Consider the following 19,834-nt stretch of genomic DNA (forward strand, 5'->3'; position numbering starts at 1 on the left):
AATAATTTTTCATGACAAGCAAAAGTTGGCCTGGCTTTAGCATTACTTTTATCCCTGAGGCCGTAGGTTCGATGTCTGTGCACCAATGGACTTTCTATTAGAAACTTAATGAATTACTTGCCTATAAGGAAAAGGAAATGATCACGAGACATAATACAGAAATCTTAGGCCCAGACCTAAAAGGTTGAAGCGCCATTGGATTTTTTTAAAGTGGTTTAGACCTTATTTAATTAGATATTTCTTTGTAAAAATATGAATAATTTAAAATATTTAGATGGTAATCTTGGCGTAAAATTTAAATATGTGATCGAATTAATTCTTTAGGACGTGATCCAAGGAAAAAAAATGGAGAAAGCGACATATTATTTGACAGCTGCGATGTATAATCTACTGGAAACGTCAGAATCTGTCAGTGAGGTAAGCAAATAAGTATTAGTTAGTTTTTTCAACAAAGCCTTGCTGAAATAAAGTAAGTGTTATAATTAAATCATATCAAAGAAGTATTTCTTACGCTTTTATTAAAAACAAATACACTTTTCACACATTTCTGTATTTGTATTGAAAGTTAATATTAAAATCTATATAAATAAAAATCCCTCACGATGTTTGTAGTGGATCTCTTCAAAAGTTAATTTTCGTAATGAAAAGAAATTGTATATAATTAAGATAGCTATTAGAATAAGCGCAGTGTTGGACTAATGGCTTCAGCGTACGACTCTCTCTGAGGTCGTAGGTTCGAACTCCAGCTTTGCAGCAATGGCTTTTCTTTCTATGTGCGCATTTAACATTCGCTCGAACGGTGAAGGAAAACATCGTGAGGAAACCGGTTTCCCTTACACCCAAAACGTCGACGGCGTGTCAGCCACAGGAGGCTGATTACTTGCCTAGTAGGTAGAATGACAAATGAGCATGAAACATATACAGAAACTTGAGGCCCAGACATAAAAAAAATTGTAGCGCCACTGATTTATTTTATTAGAATAAGCTGCTATATTTCATGACGCTAGATGATTAAACTATTCCTAACCATAGTATATCTGTTCATTCGAATTTTTTTATACAAAAATAATTTCAGATTCATTTTTTAAACCATCTTATCAAAAGTATAACAACCTAAGTTCCTAACACTCTAGTTTAAGAATTCTTAAGGCTATATGTAAATAAATTTCTCAGGAATTCGAAAAACCAGAATCCCGAAGGAAACTGCTCGATGCCTGTCGAACTTTGACTGAAGCGTTGAATAAACTTGTAAGTATACCTAGAGTTTTCGATAGATGAAGTAGGATTTTTTATTCGTTTGCGCTGGTCTTTGTGTAAAGCATGACCACAATTATTTCTCCAAAACTTGCCGTTACTTATCGCAATGCAGTTTTTTTTTAAATTAAAAACAAATGGATAGGTCTTACTATGAGGACCTCAAAAATATTACTTGGCTTCACTCTAGAATATATCTATGGTCAAAGTAACCTACGTTTAAAACTATACTCATTATAAATAGGTATATGATTTCACAACAGCATTGTAAATATGTAATTAAATTTTGGTTATAAAAAATAAATCATATTAGGCTCAAGTATCGTCCCGTGCTGACAAAACGAAGCGCGATGGTGAAGAGTTCCAACGCAATATTCAGCTCCAGCAGGTTCTACTTAGTCCGAATCTGCCCACATGTGCACTCGGCCTGGAGGGTACTCTAGACGCCTTACAGGCGCAAGGAGAGATTATACGTGAGTGTATATCGCTGTTATTGTATAGTAAATAGCATAAATTTTTATTTAATATTCCTATAAGTTTATTTATGTATTAGTAATAAAAAATCTAATTAAATGGTAAATGTTTCTAAGAAAATATTATGTAACACTATTGATGAGATATAAGAGTTTCACACGTGATTTTTTTTTAAATATATTATTAATGTGTTTGTACATTCAGTAAGTTTTAAATGTTTCAACTAGTACACGATATACGTATAAAGGTAGAATTTTTTTACCGATATCGGTTTTTTGATATAATAAAATAAAATATCCACATGATATCTAAAATAATTGATATTAATAAACAACAGACAAGCTGGATAGCGAAGAAACGATGTCCCAGTCTGAGTGTGGCACTACATTGCGGTACGTCGCAGCGGCTGCCTGCGCAAGCGCTCAATACGCTTCACATTCCGCCTATCTGGTAAGGAAATCTTTGGTACTCTTTTTATTATACGCCTCAATGACTTAGAAAAATAATTAAATAAAAAACTAATATGTTCTAAAACTAAAATGTCGAAATTTACAACTTTCTTATTATTATTATATTTATTTTTTATTTAGATTTCGTTGCAAAATGTCGTAAATTTTATTTTTATTTACAAACAATATTTTTAATCATAGCTAGCAATTTCGGAAGAGAACCAAGATGCGGCGAAGAAAGGACTCATAGACCAAACTAGACTGAACCAAATTTCTGACAACGTTGATGAAGTCTGCTCGAAAATAATTTCTGGAGATAAAGAACAGGTTTGTTCCATCATTCCAAGTGTAATAATGAAGCTGAATCATTTTAATTACTGTTTATTACCTAAGAGTGCGCTCCTCGTACCTCCTTAATGACTTCATACCGCTCGATTGTCGGTCTATTATTACCCATTAACCTCTTCACCATTTTCTTTGACCTCATGCCATCAATTGTACTTAACACTACTATTCTATTAATTGTTACTGTGAGTTCCTAAAATACGGAATATAATTTTTAAAGTACAGTGAATGTCATGAAAGTGAAGGAGAATATGTCAGGACAGTAGCAAGTGGAGATTAGTGGTTTCTGCCCAGCCCTTCGGGAAAAGGGCGTGTGATATAAATAAATAAAATAATTTTGAGACAGTGCTAGACTATGAAGTGCTATATAATGCTTGCCATGCTGTGAGTGCTGGTGATTGATTAAACCCTTGTGTTTATCTAAACCGAATCTAAATGTATGGTAGTTTTACGGGTTCGATTATATTTCTAGGCGAAATCATTGGAACCGGTTCTAAGTAAACACATACAAATATTATCTGAATTTGTTGACGACTGTACCATGAAAATGAATGAGGAAGAAAGTGCAAAAGTTAAAGAAGACTATATTGTCATTAATTCAGCTATGGATCAACTCAGACATGGAATACAAGCCTCCCCCTATAGGGTAAGTTTGGATTATAATAATTTTCGTAAAACGTAAGCTAGACATTTTCCACCCATAGTTAAATACTGGGTCATACACAACTAACTTGGTTCACAACAGAGCTTTTATGTTATGGGTGTTTATTTACAATAATACAGTATAAAAATAAATTGTTATTGGAACTTATATGTATTAAAAAATCGTTATAGAGTACTTGTAAGTTATCGAAAATTAATAATATACTAAGACTAAGACGTTGCTGGCTTGTAAATAAGGTTTTCACCTTAATATACTGTCTTAAAGTTTAATTTCGACAGGGAGGAATTTTGATCGAAATATAATATATGTAACTTAAGAATGTTAAACACGAAAAAAACTTTGAAACGAAGTTTGTTTACGTTCATCATAAGAACTAGTGCGACGCCACCTTGCCTAGAGAACCGTTTTGACGGATTCTTGAAATTATAAATATTAATTTTTAAAGCAGCAGAATGAAAAATAACAATTTATGTAGATTCTATAGTCACAAATAAATAATCTGAAATAGGCTTATAAAATTAATCCCCGTTTTTATTTAGTCACATGCAGATTTTATCTCTGTCCAAATTATATATTTCTTATATATTTTCAGGATGATATAGTAATTTCTAGAAGTTTGAAACTACTGGATGCTATAAATCGTTTGAAGTTAACAATGAAGCGTTCGCCTACGCCTCGGTATAATGGATCGACAGCAGAAAAACACAACCTTGGCATAGTTATGGAAAACGCTAAGTATGATTACTTAACTTACTTTATTTAAGATTTAAATAAGAGTCCACACACAGTTATTGTAAAGTACTTTAGTTTGATTAAAGGAAGTATGTGTAAAGGAAGTATAAATAAATTCTGTTTCGAAGGACCAGAAAGTTTATATGATCTATTTCGGGTGATTCTTGCATCTTTTTTTTCTTTTAGAGAACCTGATGTTTTTATGTTTTAATGACATATACATCGTAGTACGGTCTTTTTTTGGATCTTTTTAGGCAATTTTTATTATTCCTTTTTTTTTATTTTCTCTTGTCCTATTATTATTTATTTTCATTTTAAATAAACTCCCACAGAAACATTACCCTATTAGTTAGTTTTTGACTTAGTTAACTTTAATAAATATTCCCCTTTGACTTACAGAAACCTCTTAAATGACACATCCCGTCTGGTGAGTCAAGTGACGTCATCAGAGGAAGAAGTACTCACGTGGGTGATGTACGGAGCTATCAGTAAACAAGTTATCAAATCATACGAGGCCTTACTCACTTGCATAAGGTAACATAATAGAATTTATAGTATAAAAAGGTGTTTTTAGAATATGCAAACTAGCGTTTTTTTTGTTTTCGTTTGTGAAAGAAAACTTCGTAAGCGTGTGTCAGGCACAGAAGGCTGACCACCCATGCCTATAAGGAAAAACAAATGATCACGATATACAAACCTGAGATTCAGATTTGTATAAATTCTAAATTGTTGTAGCGCTACTGAGTACCGAATACATATTTATTATATGACATTAAAGATCATTTTGCGATTTACTTCCTTTAATAAACAATTTCTGTTATAAAGAAATTAATCAAATATTCAGTTCGACGTCGTTACAATGATTGATTCAGTACTTAAGTCAGTACTCAAAACTGTCACATTTCAAATGTCAAAATTAAACTAGCCCTACTACTAAAATTTGTTTAATAGTTTTTAATTTGTTTGATAATTCCAGAGATTAGAAAATTCACAAAGCTTTAAAACAGTATAATTTTTTTTTAAATTTAATTTTTGCTTTTTATTGGGCAAATAATATGTATTAAATAGATACTAATGCCCTGGAACTAACATAGAATTAATCTTACAGAAATAAAGGAAGTGAGATGAAGGTGCTCCAAGCTACAGAAATATCTAATGACGACCAAGAACCAGCGAAAAGTCATCTTCAGACACAGTTAGTATACCTTAATTCTTGGTAAATAGTTTTCGTAAATAGCTGACTAGCGGACTCAACAAACGTTGTCATGTACACATGTCTTAAATTTAAAAAAAAATCATCTCACTGTAAATTTAAACCATTCTTGAATACACTTGAACACACAAAAAACTTAATCAACATGGGTCCAGCCGTTTAAGAGTTTAATTACAAATACAGGCACAGAAGATTTATATTGAGATAGATGAAAAGCTTTGAAAATATGACACAATTTTGTTTGCATTTCAATATTATATATATATAAGGTTAGTTTAGAATGTGGAATCAAATTTAGTTTCAAGAGCTGTCATTTCGTATGAAGTTTCTCATATTTGACAGCGCTTAAGACGCGTGACTTAGTAACTCCCGTACGTCAAAATTAAATACGTTTTTGAATCACCGGAGTCATACTTAGCGCTGTCACGACTCTTACCCATAATACGTAACTGTTTTTGAAAGAGTTTTTAAATGCGATCTTTAGAAGCATCTACAACGTAGCTATTATTATGTATGAAAGACTTTAATTAAAAATCTCGTAACAACTTCTGTTAAAAAATATCTTCTAGAATCGACTTGATCAACAAATGGCTCCGAAACCCGGCGTGCAAACAAGATGTCAAGAACGAAGCTATACGCGCAGCTGACAGTATTATTGATATGGGTGAAAAGGTATACATCTCTTTTCGATAAACTTTCTTATATTCTTTTTTTTATAAGCATTTTTAAAGGCGGAATTTTGTTAAGGATATATGTATAATTCAGAGCAGTATTGCCCTAGTGGCTTCTGCGTGCGACTCTCATCCCTGAGGTCGTAGGTTCGATCCCCAACTGTGCATCAATGGACTTTCGGTTTATGTGCGCATTTAACATCCGCTCAAGCGGTAAAGAAAAACATCGTAAGGAAACCGGCTTGCCTTAGACTCAAAAAATCTGCGGCGTGTCAGGCACAGGATCACCTACTTGCCTATTAGATCGACAAATGCTCATGAAACAGATACAGAAATCTGAGTACATAAATTTTTATATTTTTAAACACAGTATTCATTTTTTTACAGATATGTGAAGATCTAAAAGATCCGGAGAAAGAAGAGATGCTGCACGTTGTCGTAGAGTCAAAAGAACTTCTTAAAGAGTGTACTGTGAAATATCAAAGTGCGAAAGCGAGGTTTGTATTAATAAATTTCCGTTTATTTTACAAGTGGTCTAAGATCCTGATATACAACGACCTTCACCGAGATGCTTATTTAATGAAACGTATTTTATATTTAATTTAATATGTCAATAAATATAATCCATATGGGTTGCCTAGTAAATTTCAGTCCAGAGTATTTTAATTAATATTAAAAAAAATATACTTTCTTAAACATTTCACCGGTATGATTATTAGATAAATTCTATACCAATCGAAAGTATGAAGCCCATAGAATATGCAAACGTTAGGTTATTTTTAATCAATTAATTATTTATGTGTATATTTTTTATGTGACACTAAAGTGTACTATACATCTTTAGTAAAAAAGAAAGTTATAGTGATACATATATAATACTACCCTGATTAAAAATATTATTTGAAAAAAATTAAAAAAATTTAGTACAAGCAAATTAAAAAAAAAAAATTTTTTTTTAAATATTTATTAAACATACTCTGGACTGAAATTTGCTAGGCAACCCATATGGATTATATTTATTGACATATTAAATTAAATATAAAATACGTTTCATTAAATAAGCATCTCGGTGAAGGTCGTTGTATATCGGGATCTTATACTAAAGAAAAATCCGCAAAATTTGCATGATAATAATTATATTATATCTGTACATATACTCGTATAAGTTCTATAACACATTTCGATATGTTTCGCTGTTTATTTTTTTTTAGCTGGGAATCAAATCTTAGTCCTATATTAAGTTAAATCTAAAAGCTTTATAAGCATGTAAGGCAAGATTTCGACGAATCCTAGCGCGCTTTTCAGTAAATTCCTTAACCACGTAGATTCTCTAAAAACTAAATCCTAAAAAAAATGACGATTAAATTCACTATAATTGTCTATAATGGATAGATGGTAACTTATGCTTTAGAAAATGTTTTTTATATGATGTGGTGTACTTTCATAAATAAATATAAATATCGTAATCTCCATTTAAAGAGACGAAAGGGTAATTTAGTTAACACGGTGCAATTTGACTGACTTAGTTTATGAATTGACTGATCCGTGCCCTTCAATTTTCAATCTTCTTATATGGAGTAGAATCGTGGACCATATCCCGAGAAAGGCAAAGGATTGATGCTTTTAAAATGTGGTACTGGAGGCGGATGTTAAGAACACCGTGGACGACTAAATGCATCAAGCACCATATCATAACCCGTTTATCAACTATATGACGACAACCCATAATTTGGTACTTCGTTACACAATACGTAGGGCCGGCGAGAACCTAGAGAATCCATCGTAATTGGCAACACCGAAGACAAAAGATACCATGGACGTTCCCCAACGAGCGGGGCTGATAAAGTCAAAGACTCGTCGTCCTCATAATTATACACCGTTGTAAAAGAAACGCAGCGCCGAAATTGGTGGAGGATTATTCTCGCCAAATCTTACTATACAACTGACCACAATACTCGGACATTAGCGACCCAGAGATAGTTTTATGAATTATATGAATCGCTTCGTTCTTGTGTTATATGCGCTTATATGATGATAATGAGTTTTATTATATTTCATAGTGTTTTAGAATAATAGTATTTTTAATTTTAAAGCCTTCTGTTGGAACGACTGAGAGACCTTAAGGGGATGTTAGAACGAGGCGTAGTAACGAGAGTCGTAGAGGAATTCCTTGAAGAACAACCCTTAGAAGATATTGAGAATATACGTAAAGAAACAGGTACAACTGATTTTTAACCAACTTAATTCTTTTAAGTTTTTAATTTGACATATATATTTGTAAAAAATATAATGACTTTAGTATAATTTACCTTTTTATTAACCTTTTCTACGCGATACATAATTTAAGAGTTTCAGCAATAATTTTTACACACATAAAGAATATATTTATTTGACACTAGGTCCACGTCTTTTTAGACGTATTTTCTTAGCTTAATGCTTTTATAACTACATTTTTTTTCTTTACATTTTACTTTATTTTATTTTAGTTTAACTATAACTACTAACTACATGTTACTTTGAGGTTTTTTTTTGTTAATTATCTATACACTTCTTGTTTTGTACTATACCCTCTGTAGCTGTTTCTATTTTTTTATTGCTCCATATTAGGGTTGCCTGGAAGAAATCGCTTGTTAGCGATAAGGCCGCCCGTGGCCTAATAACTTATGTAACCTACTTTTTTTATATGTAGGTTTTTGTATAAGGTAACGAAGTGTAAATAAATAAATAAAAACGCGTTTTGATCGCTATAAAGGGATTGTTTACTATTATCAGATGTGAAACGGCGTGACCTCCTGCTAGACAAGAAGATAGCAGAACTTCTCGCTCAACTTGGCCGCGTTTCACGAACTGCTCAATTTGTGTCGGACACCACCACTGCACCTATCAGACATGACATTATAAACACCAGTAAACAGGTATAATATGGCTTATATATATTCAGTATTTAAAGAAAAACTATTCAATACTTTTTCAATCACACTTCAAGGTGTCTTGAATTGTCGTCTTCCCTACGGAACATGGCGCGATTACATTTCTGTGTACATTAATAATCTCCTTTTAGTAACGTCGTGAATCAAACCTAGAACCTTATTATATATTATTTATTGCATATTATTGGATTCAAGTAGTCAAAGTCAAAATCGTTTATTCATATAGGTAACACAATGTACACTTATGAACGTCAAAAAATAAATACATACTAAATGCTTCTAATTTTTACATTTACTGCCAGTTCTCAAATCAAGAGCGTAGAACGGAAGAGAAAAACTGGCAATAAACTCTCTGCCACTATTTTTAATCGCCTGGTTTTTTGTTTTATACACAATATTTGTATTTTTGCAATTAATAGTTTAAACAAAATAAAAGGAACAACAAATTCGGTAACATAATTATAAACTATCTACTCTAACAGGTAGAACTTCTCGCTCCATCACTTGTGAAAGCTGCGCAGGATTCGGTTAAAAATCAAGATGACGTAAGTATTTCTAATTATTATTTGTTCTTAAATTTACTTTGCCATTAGGATTCAAACAAATGAATCATTTGTTCTCTGCATCATTAGTTATATTCATTTAGAAGTTTACATACGTAAAATTCACGTATATTTGGTTGTTAGATAGATAGATAGATAGATCTGAGATTTTTGTTTTTCTATAGCAAGCGATAGAGAACTACAGGGACATGGTAATGAAATACGCTGAATCCCTTTCGCGGGTTCGGGAGTTATGTGACCGCGCGGTGAATCCCATGGACTTTGCGCAAGCAGCGGGTAAGTTAAATATAAATTAATATAAAATTACATTATTAATAATGAAAGATTAAATCTGTGTGGCCAACGACTATAAAAACTGCGCGCTTCCCAACAAAATTAATAGTGAATATTCTTTTTATGAACGTACGAATAAGTCTTATGTATTTTTTATCGTATTTTTGTAAAATACGATAAAAATAATAAAACCTTTTTGACGTGATAACGTCTTTAAAATCGTTTTAGTCGGGTGACATGTTCAGAAACTTGTGTCACACCAAAACCTCACGAGCGCGATCGCAGGTATAACGAGAGAGAGACGGACCGATCTCCCGTCTCATCTCGAGCGCTGCCAGTCATTCCGTGAATGTATGAAGAAAAATGTATATCATAGTCGAATAAGTAAACTTGTCATTTTACACCCGAAATTTATCATCAAAAGTGTGAATAAAACGATAGATGTAATTTAAAATTTGAAAAAATTGTTATCTTCATTAATTCCTTACTTCCCAAAAACTTATATCACCAATAAGACGTTATCACGTAAACATCTCGATCGTAAACCTACTTTACAAACAACCAATATTTTTTTATAATAAACACTGTATTGCAGGTTAACTTATATATACTTATAATCTTACAATAGAACAAACACAATTTAAACATTGAAGATCTGTACTCTTTAGATTTTTATTTAGTAATATTCAGTTCGTAAATATAAACTATGATGGTATATTAAAGGCCGTCGTATGCGAACCGCGTACGATATGTGCGAAACAATAATTATTTTAAGTAGGATGCCACAAAAGATTCATATTTATTTTATTGAAAAAATATCGTAACAGACTGAAATGAAATGTAACGTGTTTTTTTATTATTTTATTTACCTTTCCATGATATTTCAGTTGAAACAATGGCTCGCATCAAAGAAGCTTCTAAAAATGATCCGATTAAAGCAGAATTTGCATCATCTATTATAACTAGGTAAGTAACATTACCTATTTTACTTCCAGAAATAAATTTAAAAATACCTTTATACGTAAGGTTATTTAACGAGATTGTTTGAAAATAGCTAAAATATATTAATTATGATTTTGTATAGAGAGACTTGAAGAGCGTTGACTTTTTTGTTAATTTACATCATACGATAATACAATATATTATCGTATGTGGGATACTTTTAAAACTTGGTACGATAGTAAACTACTATCATACTTAGATTGCACGATATTTTTCAATGAATTTGGATCCATAACTTCTATAAATGCCCTATAGGTGTCGTAGATGCTATACGGTAATTTTACGAACCTGTTACGATAACGTGACTGCAGGTTAACATTGCTACGCGAATTATTCCGTTTAGTTTGAAATACGCTCACCGGAAAAAAAATTTACACAGATATCGTACTTCTATTATGTTAACTATGCGAATTCAAAATTAATAAATTATCTTAATATTGTGCCTTAAGCGGTGTCAACCGGTACCCCATCACCGTCACTTGGCGATGGAACACGGCCTATTTGCATATGCCTCTCATTATAATCTATATTATCCTATTTTTGTCCCTCTGGAAGAAATGTATTTTTTGAATAATGAGAATATTATTATAATAATGCTTAGGCTAGGTAACCGCGTCGTGGAAGCAGGTATGTCAAGCGCCAACGTACAGAAGGACCTTGAGCTTCAGCAAACTCTGGCCAGCATCAAAAAGAGTATTAAAGACGCACATCACACCAAGACTGATCTTGCTGCTGAGGTGATATATCCTTTGTTTCTCCTTTAAGACTTTCCGTGCTCATTTTTCCTTTTCGCCTACTTCTTTTAAATAAATCTTCCTCTTAATCTCTCGCTGACCACAATAAATAAGATGTTGTTAATATTATATTTAAAGATATGGTATAGATCTAAAAATAAATAAAAATACAGTAATTCATCTATAAACTTAGAAATAGACTATTGAAGTTGACGTATTTTACTACAGATTGTGACCTCATTTCTTTTCCTTTGAATTCTTTTGGGTGATCTTATCGCGATTTTAGTGCTCATTAAAATAAATTAAAAAGTTAAATAATAAGTTAAATATTTTTTCAAAAGTTCGTTGCGTGATGCGTTTTTGATAATATAATAAAACACTGCATTATAAGTAGATTGCAGGTCCTTTTTAAAACAATTAAAAAATCATTTTATAAATTTGTTTCGACAACAACAACGATAAATCATACATTTCCTTTTTATAGATTATTCGTAAGACTGGGGAAGTGGAGTCTGCTCTCGGTGGAGAAACAATTTTCCAGAAGGAGCCAGAGGCCGATCAACCAATCTTTGTAAGACTCTTCAATTAATTCATTAATTCATTAAACGTGGAAACACGAAAATCTTTTAAAAAATTTGTCAAATACAATTTGAATCCCCTATAAGGCTAGTTTTTAAGTAATGTTTTTTTAGGCGGCAGCTCACGGGTTGCACGCGGCTGTACGCGATTGGTCAGCTCGAGATAACGAAGTGGTTGCTGTGGCCAAACGCGTCGCAGTACTTATGGCCAGGTTGGCGCACCATATGTATAATGGTAAGATAAAACTTGAACAAAAGTTGTAAATGACGTGGTTTAAGTTATTAATGTTTAAAGAACTTATTTCTCATTACAAAAAAGAATGTGTTTTATTTACATGAGACAATATGTATATACGAACGAGATCACATCGCCACCAGCTGTGCCAAGTTTAGTATGCTAGGTTCATTCTGATATGTAAATTTGTTGCAGGTTTGAATTGGTTAAACGCGCTAATATAACGAATTTTAGACGGTTATTTATTAAATAATTGTACACCCTCATACTTAATAGACTTTTTCAAATAATTTGTATGCGGCTTCGGCAAAATAAGCAAACTCGCTCGACGACATTACAGATCGACAATAATCTTGTTACTCAATATTAAAATAATAGAGTGTAATTTTTATGAATAAATAATACGCGTAGAAAATAGCAATTAGTTCGTTTATTCTCTTTTCGCCATGTTACTAAGCGGATACGACCTCTCGACATCGAGAAATCAGTAGACGGAAATAAAAACAATGCAATATCAGTGTAATTAATTAGCAATATCTAGTGACCCATATGTTTGTTTAATGTAGATCGCAAAGCTGAGCTGATAGCGACGTCAAAGGAGATTGTGGCTAAATCCCACGAAGTGGCGGCTCTCGCCCGGAAACTGGCCATGGAGTGTAGTGATTTGAGGATTAGAAACGTATGTATATATAGTATATACCCAAATCTTGTTCCAAATATGCCCTTTATTTATCTATTGAAAAATGTTAATATTATGAAATAGGTACAATATTATAGAAGCAGACCCGAAATAGTATAAAATCTCTACACAACGTGTGTTGTCACAAATCATAGTAAAACTAAGGAACAAAGTCAACAAACGAAAATACGTTTTCGAGTCTTAGTTGCTAATGTTAGGTACCAGATGTAGTCTTAGTTGGTAATGCTAGGTACCGGTAATGTAGGTATTAATTTGAAAAAAAAAAGCTTAAGCGTGATATTACAATTATTATTTATTTAAATTTTTAAATAAATGCGATAGTTATTTGAGTTTCATATGTTTATAAATGTGTATTTTCTTTTGTTATTTTGATGTTTAATTACTTTTTCTAGAACTTACTACAAGTATGTCAAAGAATACCTCTAATCAGTGGACAACTAAAAATGTTGACGACCGTCAAAGGATCCACTTTGGGAAAGCAAGGTATGGTTATTTCATTACGATTTTTTTCAGAAGAATAGAAATGTTTTATTTATCTCAGTAACAAGTGTTCAGTCTAATTCTAAGTTGCTCTAACCTAAGATGAATTAAAAGGTCTTATGTTTACAAAAAAAAATCTCAACAATTTTTTTTTGAGACAATTATTTACTTGTTATTAGTTTGTTTTATTTTCAAATTATATTTTTTTTAAAATAATTAATTGCGATTACAAATAGTGTTTAATGCTTCTTTCTCTCATCCGTCGGCCTTGATTAGAAAACTGGCAGTTTATATACCGTGTATAAGGTTGAATTATTCTGTAAAATAAATAAATATACATTTAATAGTATACTTAAATCAATAAAAATATTATTTTATTTTACTTATTATTGATAATACAGGAAAGAGCGATAAGTCAAAGTTCTTACGTCTTTTCTATTTCATGAACTTCGATACTGGCGCGTATCATATTTGATTCATTATAAAAATCCGTGATTTATTGTAGGTTCGGAGGAGGATAAAGAAGCCATGAACATGCTCGTTGGCAATGCACAGAATCTTATGACCAGTGTAAGTATTACATTTGATTTCGACATTCCACGTAACAAACGAGATAAACATTTTCTGTACATTTTTTGTATTAGCTGTGTTACACTAGAAATAGCATTTGCATACACACAATTAATTTGAGGACTTTCTACTGGACATAGTGAATATTAAAAAAATATTAATTAATGTAGCTTCAATTTAGACTTATAGCATAATTAAGTCTCCAGATTTTAGGTATTACAATAAATCGTGTCTTTAAGGACACAATATTCGTACCAACGAATCTTAAAAGCTTTTATTAAAAAATATAATGGAATCATATCGCGCGTACTATTAAAAAAATATTAAGCGCACACTAACTTTTAATTAAAAATCATAGACATAACATAAGTTTGAAAATATATTTATAGATACAAGAGATAGTGAAGGTGGCTGAGAGCGCATCAGTGAAGATAATGTCCCAACGTGGACGTAGAATTCGATGGGTCAGACGGAACTACTACTGAAGCTTACCGTAATTTAAGATGTCATAATAAAATCGTCGTAAATAGTTATGATTTGCGGATGAAGATAATGATAGATTTTATAATCTGTATATTTTTGATAAATAAATGAAATATATAAATGTATCAGTTATAGATATTAAGAGAGATTTTTATTACATTCCACATACATTATGCGTATTTTACATAAGGCCATAATTTAGGCCATTTTCGTGTACAAATTCCTTCACACTAATACTTTTTTTTCTGAACTAGTATTTTATTTCGCCATATAAATTCGTTAATCTAGTCTTATTAAGAGTAAAATTCATTTTGCTTTTAACCACGTAATAATGCCTAATGGCTCATACTTTAAAGAAAAAGGTTGTTAGTAAAATTATTATTATAAAAAATATATGTATTTTGTTTATAAGAGTTATAACTATAAGCGTTACTTTTGTATCTCATGTCATGAATACTTTAAATCGCAAAATTGTGAAATAAATTATATTTTATAAATAAACTTTTTTTATTTCTACACTAGTTAAGTTCGTTGGCGGTTGTTGTAGACATGTTCAGATATATGTTAAATACACAAAACACTTTGAAGCTGGGTTTTACCCAACTCACAACGATTAAAGTCGTGCTTATAACTGAAATAAAATTAGGGGAAGTGAGGTTGCGACGCTAAGAAAAACTAACTTGGCTAATCTAAGGGTTCATATATTTAATTGACACTTCAATACAAGTACAGTCGACCTTTTTGGCCAATATCTATAATTTATGAGTGTGGAAAAAACTAAAGGGCTCATATTGGCTTCATGTGGTGATTGTTCACATATTGTTTACGTTTCTAATTATTAACTAAAATATATATACACTAGCCGTTTCGCGCCCGCTTTGCTGGACGAATTAAAATAAATTGTATGTTTCATTATTTTTTTTTTTTTCATATTTTTATTATTCTTCTTTTTAACTTCCCGCTAAGAAAATTGAAATATTTCGAAAATCGAGTTTTTAACAGATGTTGACGTTTTGCGGTTCTAGGAAGCCTCTTTTGTTTTTATTAGCGGGAAAAATTTTCATAAAAGTAAAACAGAAATAAAAATTGAAGGAACGTTGGAATTAAAAAAATCAATAGCCATAAACCATCTAGGAAAAATGTGGTAGTTTCATGTCGATACGATCAGTGGTTTAAGCGTGAAAGAGCCTCAAACGAACACCATTTTCTTTTTATATATATAGATATATGTAATTTAAGTTATGTTAGGATATGGTATCTTAATAAAAAGTCAAAATCAGTTACTATTACAGATAATATCTTATGTTAATTGGCACGTTTGATTTTTTATAAACAATTACATCACAATTTAGATAACCTTTATCATTAATTAACAAACTTTCGATTCAACATAGTTTATGATAACGAATACGAAAACAAGATAAAAATGAGGTGATCATATCGCCATACGTTTAATCAGCAAGCTTCCGAGAGCCTGCCGACTAGCGAAGATAATAAACTTGGTATTATTAAAAAAAACAAAATATCAGTGTAAAATTTAACATTAAGTAAATTTTCTATGTCGTACAAAATATTTTTGGTGTGAAACTTCTTTAGGCGCATGAGGGTAACATTTTTACGGATGAAACGCAATGCATCAATGCTGCACATTTTCGTGTTAGCGTCACGAAAATGTGCAGCGTTTTTGTCGAAGAAAGGGGAGAGAGTGAGAAGGGTGAATTACAATATAGAATCTATTTTAAAAATTAAACTTTCGTAAAGAGAATTTATGAAATTGTATAAGTATTTTATATTTACGCTAAATAATTTATTGAAATCTCAAAGTGACGAATTGTCAATTAAAGCTTCCTTTCAAAGTGGGAGAAAAGACTTTAGAGCCCTTAATCCTCCACTTGAACCTTTGATCCAAACCATCTGTTACCTTGAACAGATACCTTTGGTCACTTGGTGCAGACATCCCGCACTTTTTTTATATATTTACTAGCAAACTCGGCGAACTCCGTTTCGCCACCAGATGGCTTCGTTTTATGTAACATTTCGTTTGGTGATCCCGCTTTTCTGTTGAAATTTTTCCTGAATTTTCTTCTGCTATAAACCTCACGGAGCCCGAGACCTTTCCAACGAATGCAAAACCGTGGATATCGGTTCGTGCGTTCTGGAGTTATAGCGACAGGAAGGAAACCCCGACTTATTTTTATATAGTAGACTACTTATGTGTTAGGGTATAACTGTTGGGCGAGAGGATCCGTAGTATGTATGCAGTTAGTTCTCCTTATGTATGTATGCAGCTTCCTAATACATACACTAGACATTTATTACGTTTAATTTAAAAACATCTCACAGGTCAGCCTGCAAGCAGTACAGCATTGTAGTTTAAAAGGCTGATCCTTGTCTATGTATTGACATAATATTTTCCTTCAACAAGCAAACAAAGACAAATAAGCCAACAGCCAGGATTTAGACTCAAGATATCAGATTCACACGCTCAGGTTGGTGCATATTTATGAACTTGATGGTCATAAAATATAATATGCACCTACCAATTTGTCGCAAAACGTCGTTTTAGGTAAACGAGTGAGCTCGCAGTTACACTAAGGCCCAAACAGTATATGTACGAGTATGAGATTAGCTCTAAGGTACCTATCACGTATCGCAGTCGGATCCGCTTTGGAAACAGTGCCATACTGTGAAACTTCCGATACGATTAACAATCTGACATCAATCAAGCTTTGTATCCAATTACACTATAGTTATTTTAATATGTAAGAAGAAGCAAATTGCTAATGTATTACAATGGTGCCATACAAAAGCTCTATAAGTCGGTATAGGGGGTTGAGGGTAAACCGGCGCAGTTCGACTCAGCACTATGGTTCTTGTATTCCTGTTATCTCTTCGTGTGGAAGCGTGTTCACGCCTTAGGGAATTGTTGATGGTGACATAATTAAATGACACAATGCGCTGATAAACAATCAACCACTGATACAGACGAGGAAAATTAATGCTAATTACTTCTAATGATCATAGCTATCTGACCCCGTCTAATAAATTATATTTACGACACATTTCATCTGGTGAAATTATTGATATATAATCCTTTATTTCCCTTAAATTTGTAATAAGTATTAATTATTGAAAACACAAAATGAATAGGAATTTTGTATCGATAAACAGCGCGTAGATAAAGAATATGACTTTAAAGTAAAACTACTTTTAATTAGAAACTTTGAACTTTGATACTTAACGAAAACATTAAACGAATAAAATCATTTCATACAGCATATTTGTTTAATGTAGGCAATAACATCGATTTATATTTTTTTACACAATGCAGTAAAGTTTTTATGTTCTTTTCGACTTTTAGAAATTAGCTATTAGTGGTTGCTAATATAGAGCTGAAGTACGAATTTTATAGCTTTTTGAGTAAAAAACATTACATCCTTTTTACTATCTCAATATTGAATATTATTTTTATAAAATGTCCTAAATTTGTATTTTCTAATAATAAAGATCAGGAATCATTTAAAATGTTACATTAACAAATTTTATTTCATAGCTGTTCTCGTAGTTGAGAGTTTGAGGTTAGGGCTTGTTGAGTGATGAAAATGCTTATTTGTAACTTTAAATTAACTATTATTTATAACAAGGAGTCCCTATATATTCAGACTTCTAGCATAAAGTTTTGCGGAAGTCTCATACAAACCTACAGAAAGTACTATAAGAATTTTGATATACATAATCGAATTTTTGGACTTTAGATACTAACTAGTTTATGTATACAATACTTCTTGTGTGTGATAAGTCTATTATTTATCTAATAATCCTAACCCAGTTACGAAAGTCCCAAAAAAGATCTTTTAAGAAAAGATAGGTGCTCCCAAACCAGGCGTATTAAGCGAATTCGACCCTGGCTTGATTAATGCTAAGAAGAAATAAGTTACAAAACACATAATACTTAAAAGGCTTTTATTTATTGAAATAAACATGAATAGTCTGAACACAAGTTATATTCATAAGTCTTAACAATGAGCGTAGCTTAACTTAGATGAAAAAGTGAAGTCGAAATTCAGCGTCAATCCATAATTTGAAAATTGAAGATTATCTGTGAATCATTGATAAGCACCATGTCATCCATCACATCTCTCGTAAGAGTTTATCATCCTTGCGTGATACAAATCCTTAATCAGTTCACAGCTTTTCCGTTCTGTTTCTGACAGCTGTAAATCTTAATAGTAAATGGCTCTTCAAATTTTATGGCTGATTCGTAGACCAAGTGAACACAATAGGCAATGAGAATACCTGCGGGCTTAGCGTAAAACAAAGCGTAGCCCAAGAACGTCAGTGTGGACCCTCGGTACATGGGATTATTGCAGATGTTGAAGGGAAATTCTGTCACTCTCTCTTTCATCAGAATACCAAAATAATCACCACAATACGTCCCAACGATGCCCAGCTGATACGTCGACGTCACAACCAGGACTTGACCCACGATTATAAGCACAATCGCAATTGCTTTCGTCAAATAATTCTGCAGGAACTCAGACGTGGCTTGGTTATTCATAGCTTCTATGAAGTAATGACTTCTTATTAGACAGAGACTGAAGATTGTAGTTCCTAGTATGTAGCATCCGTTCCGCGGATTTTTCGTTATTTTAGTTAAGAAATGTGTATAATATTCCAGCCGAGACACGACATTCCAATAGACAGGATTGAATAACACAAAAAATAAAGACAGCTTTAGAGTCGAATCACAGAAAGCAATTGAGGACAACATACCCATTGCTGCTTGGTAGATTTTAGAGCACATTTCACAATTGAATAAAAGTAGGCCCATACAAACACTAAGGTATATGTATGTACTTAATATATTTAAAGTTTGCATATTGCTGTACTATATTGCCACTGTATTCTTTAATTTTTAAGTATTATAAAATATACAGTTGTTTAGTTACAGCAGGCTCGTAAACAGACTGACGAATAATAAAGTTTGCGACATGTTTTATATAGATCAGACAATAACTACGCGATTAGCGTCATAAAGCGTGCTTACCAGTCAAATCTAGTATGTCGCAGATTTTATTTAATTAATAAAAAAATATTACTTGTATTTCTTACTTGAACCACAAAGAATCAGAACCCATTTGCATAAGGAATTGGGTTTATTAAAGACCAACATATATTTATATATATAAGAGTCATGAAACCTTTTACCGTAAAGGATCGCGAAGGAACATACAAAATTCATAAATTAAAAAAATTTAAGCTGTTTAAAAAAAACGGTTTTTAGGTATAATAGGTATATTACACATACAACTAATAATCATTCGGACTTAATATTTTTTATAATTGTTACGCAAGAACATTGCAATGAACAAGAATGTTACATTACAAAACCTACTACATAATATACAGAAATCAGAGGCCCAGACCTGAGAGGTAGTAACCCCCCTGGATATTTTATAATGAAACAATAATTAGGATACAATA

The 19,834-nt window shown here is 32.0% G+C and overlaps 1 protein-coding gene across 1 annotated transcript in view; it reads left to right on the forward strand.

The window, feature by feature from the left end:
• Window positions 1-14,851, forward strand: part of LOC125057489 (talin-1-like) — a 50,428-nt gene extending 35,577 nt beyond the window's left edge. Inside the window, exons 64-86 of the mRNA XM_047661212.1 lie at window positions 325-417; window positions 1,174-1,248; window positions 1,568-1,727; window positions 2,066-2,178; window positions 2,379-2,504; window positions 2,995-3,168; window positions 3,779-3,921; window positions 4,318-4,452; window positions 5,027-5,113; window positions 5,701-5,803; window positions 6,190-6,299; window positions 7,896-8,020; window positions 8,575-8,717; window positions 9,215-9,277; window positions 9,460-9,571; window positions 10,456-10,534; window positions 11,172-11,307; window positions 11,789-11,875; window positions 11,997-12,117; window positions 12,684-12,796; window positions 13,210-13,300; window positions 13,803-13,867; window positions 14,257-14,851. Coding sequence (XP_047517168.1) covers window positions 325-417; window positions 1,174-1,248; window positions 1,568-1,727; window positions 2,066-2,178; window positions 2,379-2,504; window positions 2,995-3,168; window positions 3,779-3,921; window positions 4,318-4,452; window positions 5,027-5,113; window positions 5,701-5,803; window positions 6,190-6,299; window positions 7,896-8,020; window positions 8,575-8,717; window positions 9,215-9,277; window positions 9,460-9,571; window positions 10,456-10,534; window positions 11,172-11,307; window positions 11,789-11,875; window positions 11,997-12,117; window positions 12,684-12,796; window positions 13,210-13,300; window positions 13,803-13,867; window positions 14,257-14,352 — 2,550 coding nt within the window. The 3' untranslated portion in view covers window positions 14,353-14,851. The remainder of the gene's footprint in view (window positions 1-324; window positions 418-1,173; window positions 1,249-1,567; window positions 1,728-2,065; window positions 2,179-2,378; window positions 2,505-2,994; window positions 3,169-3,778; window positions 3,922-4,317; window positions 4,453-5,026; window positions 5,114-5,700; window positions 5,804-6,189; window positions 6,300-7,895; window positions 8,021-8,574; window positions 8,718-9,214; window positions 9,278-9,459; window positions 9,572-10,455; window positions 10,535-11,171; window positions 11,308-11,788; window positions 11,876-11,996; window positions 12,118-12,683; window positions 12,797-13,209; window positions 13,301-13,802; window positions 13,868-14,256) is intronic.
• Window positions 14,852-19,834: the final 4,983 nt, after the last annotated feature.

This window comes from Pieris napi, chromosome 16 (assembly GCF_905475465.1).
Source record: "Pieris napi chromosome 16, ilPieNapi1.2, whole genome shotgun sequence".
Lineage (NCBI taxonomy): Eukaryota > Metazoa > Arthropoda > Insecta > Lepidoptera > Pieridae > Pieris > Pieris napi.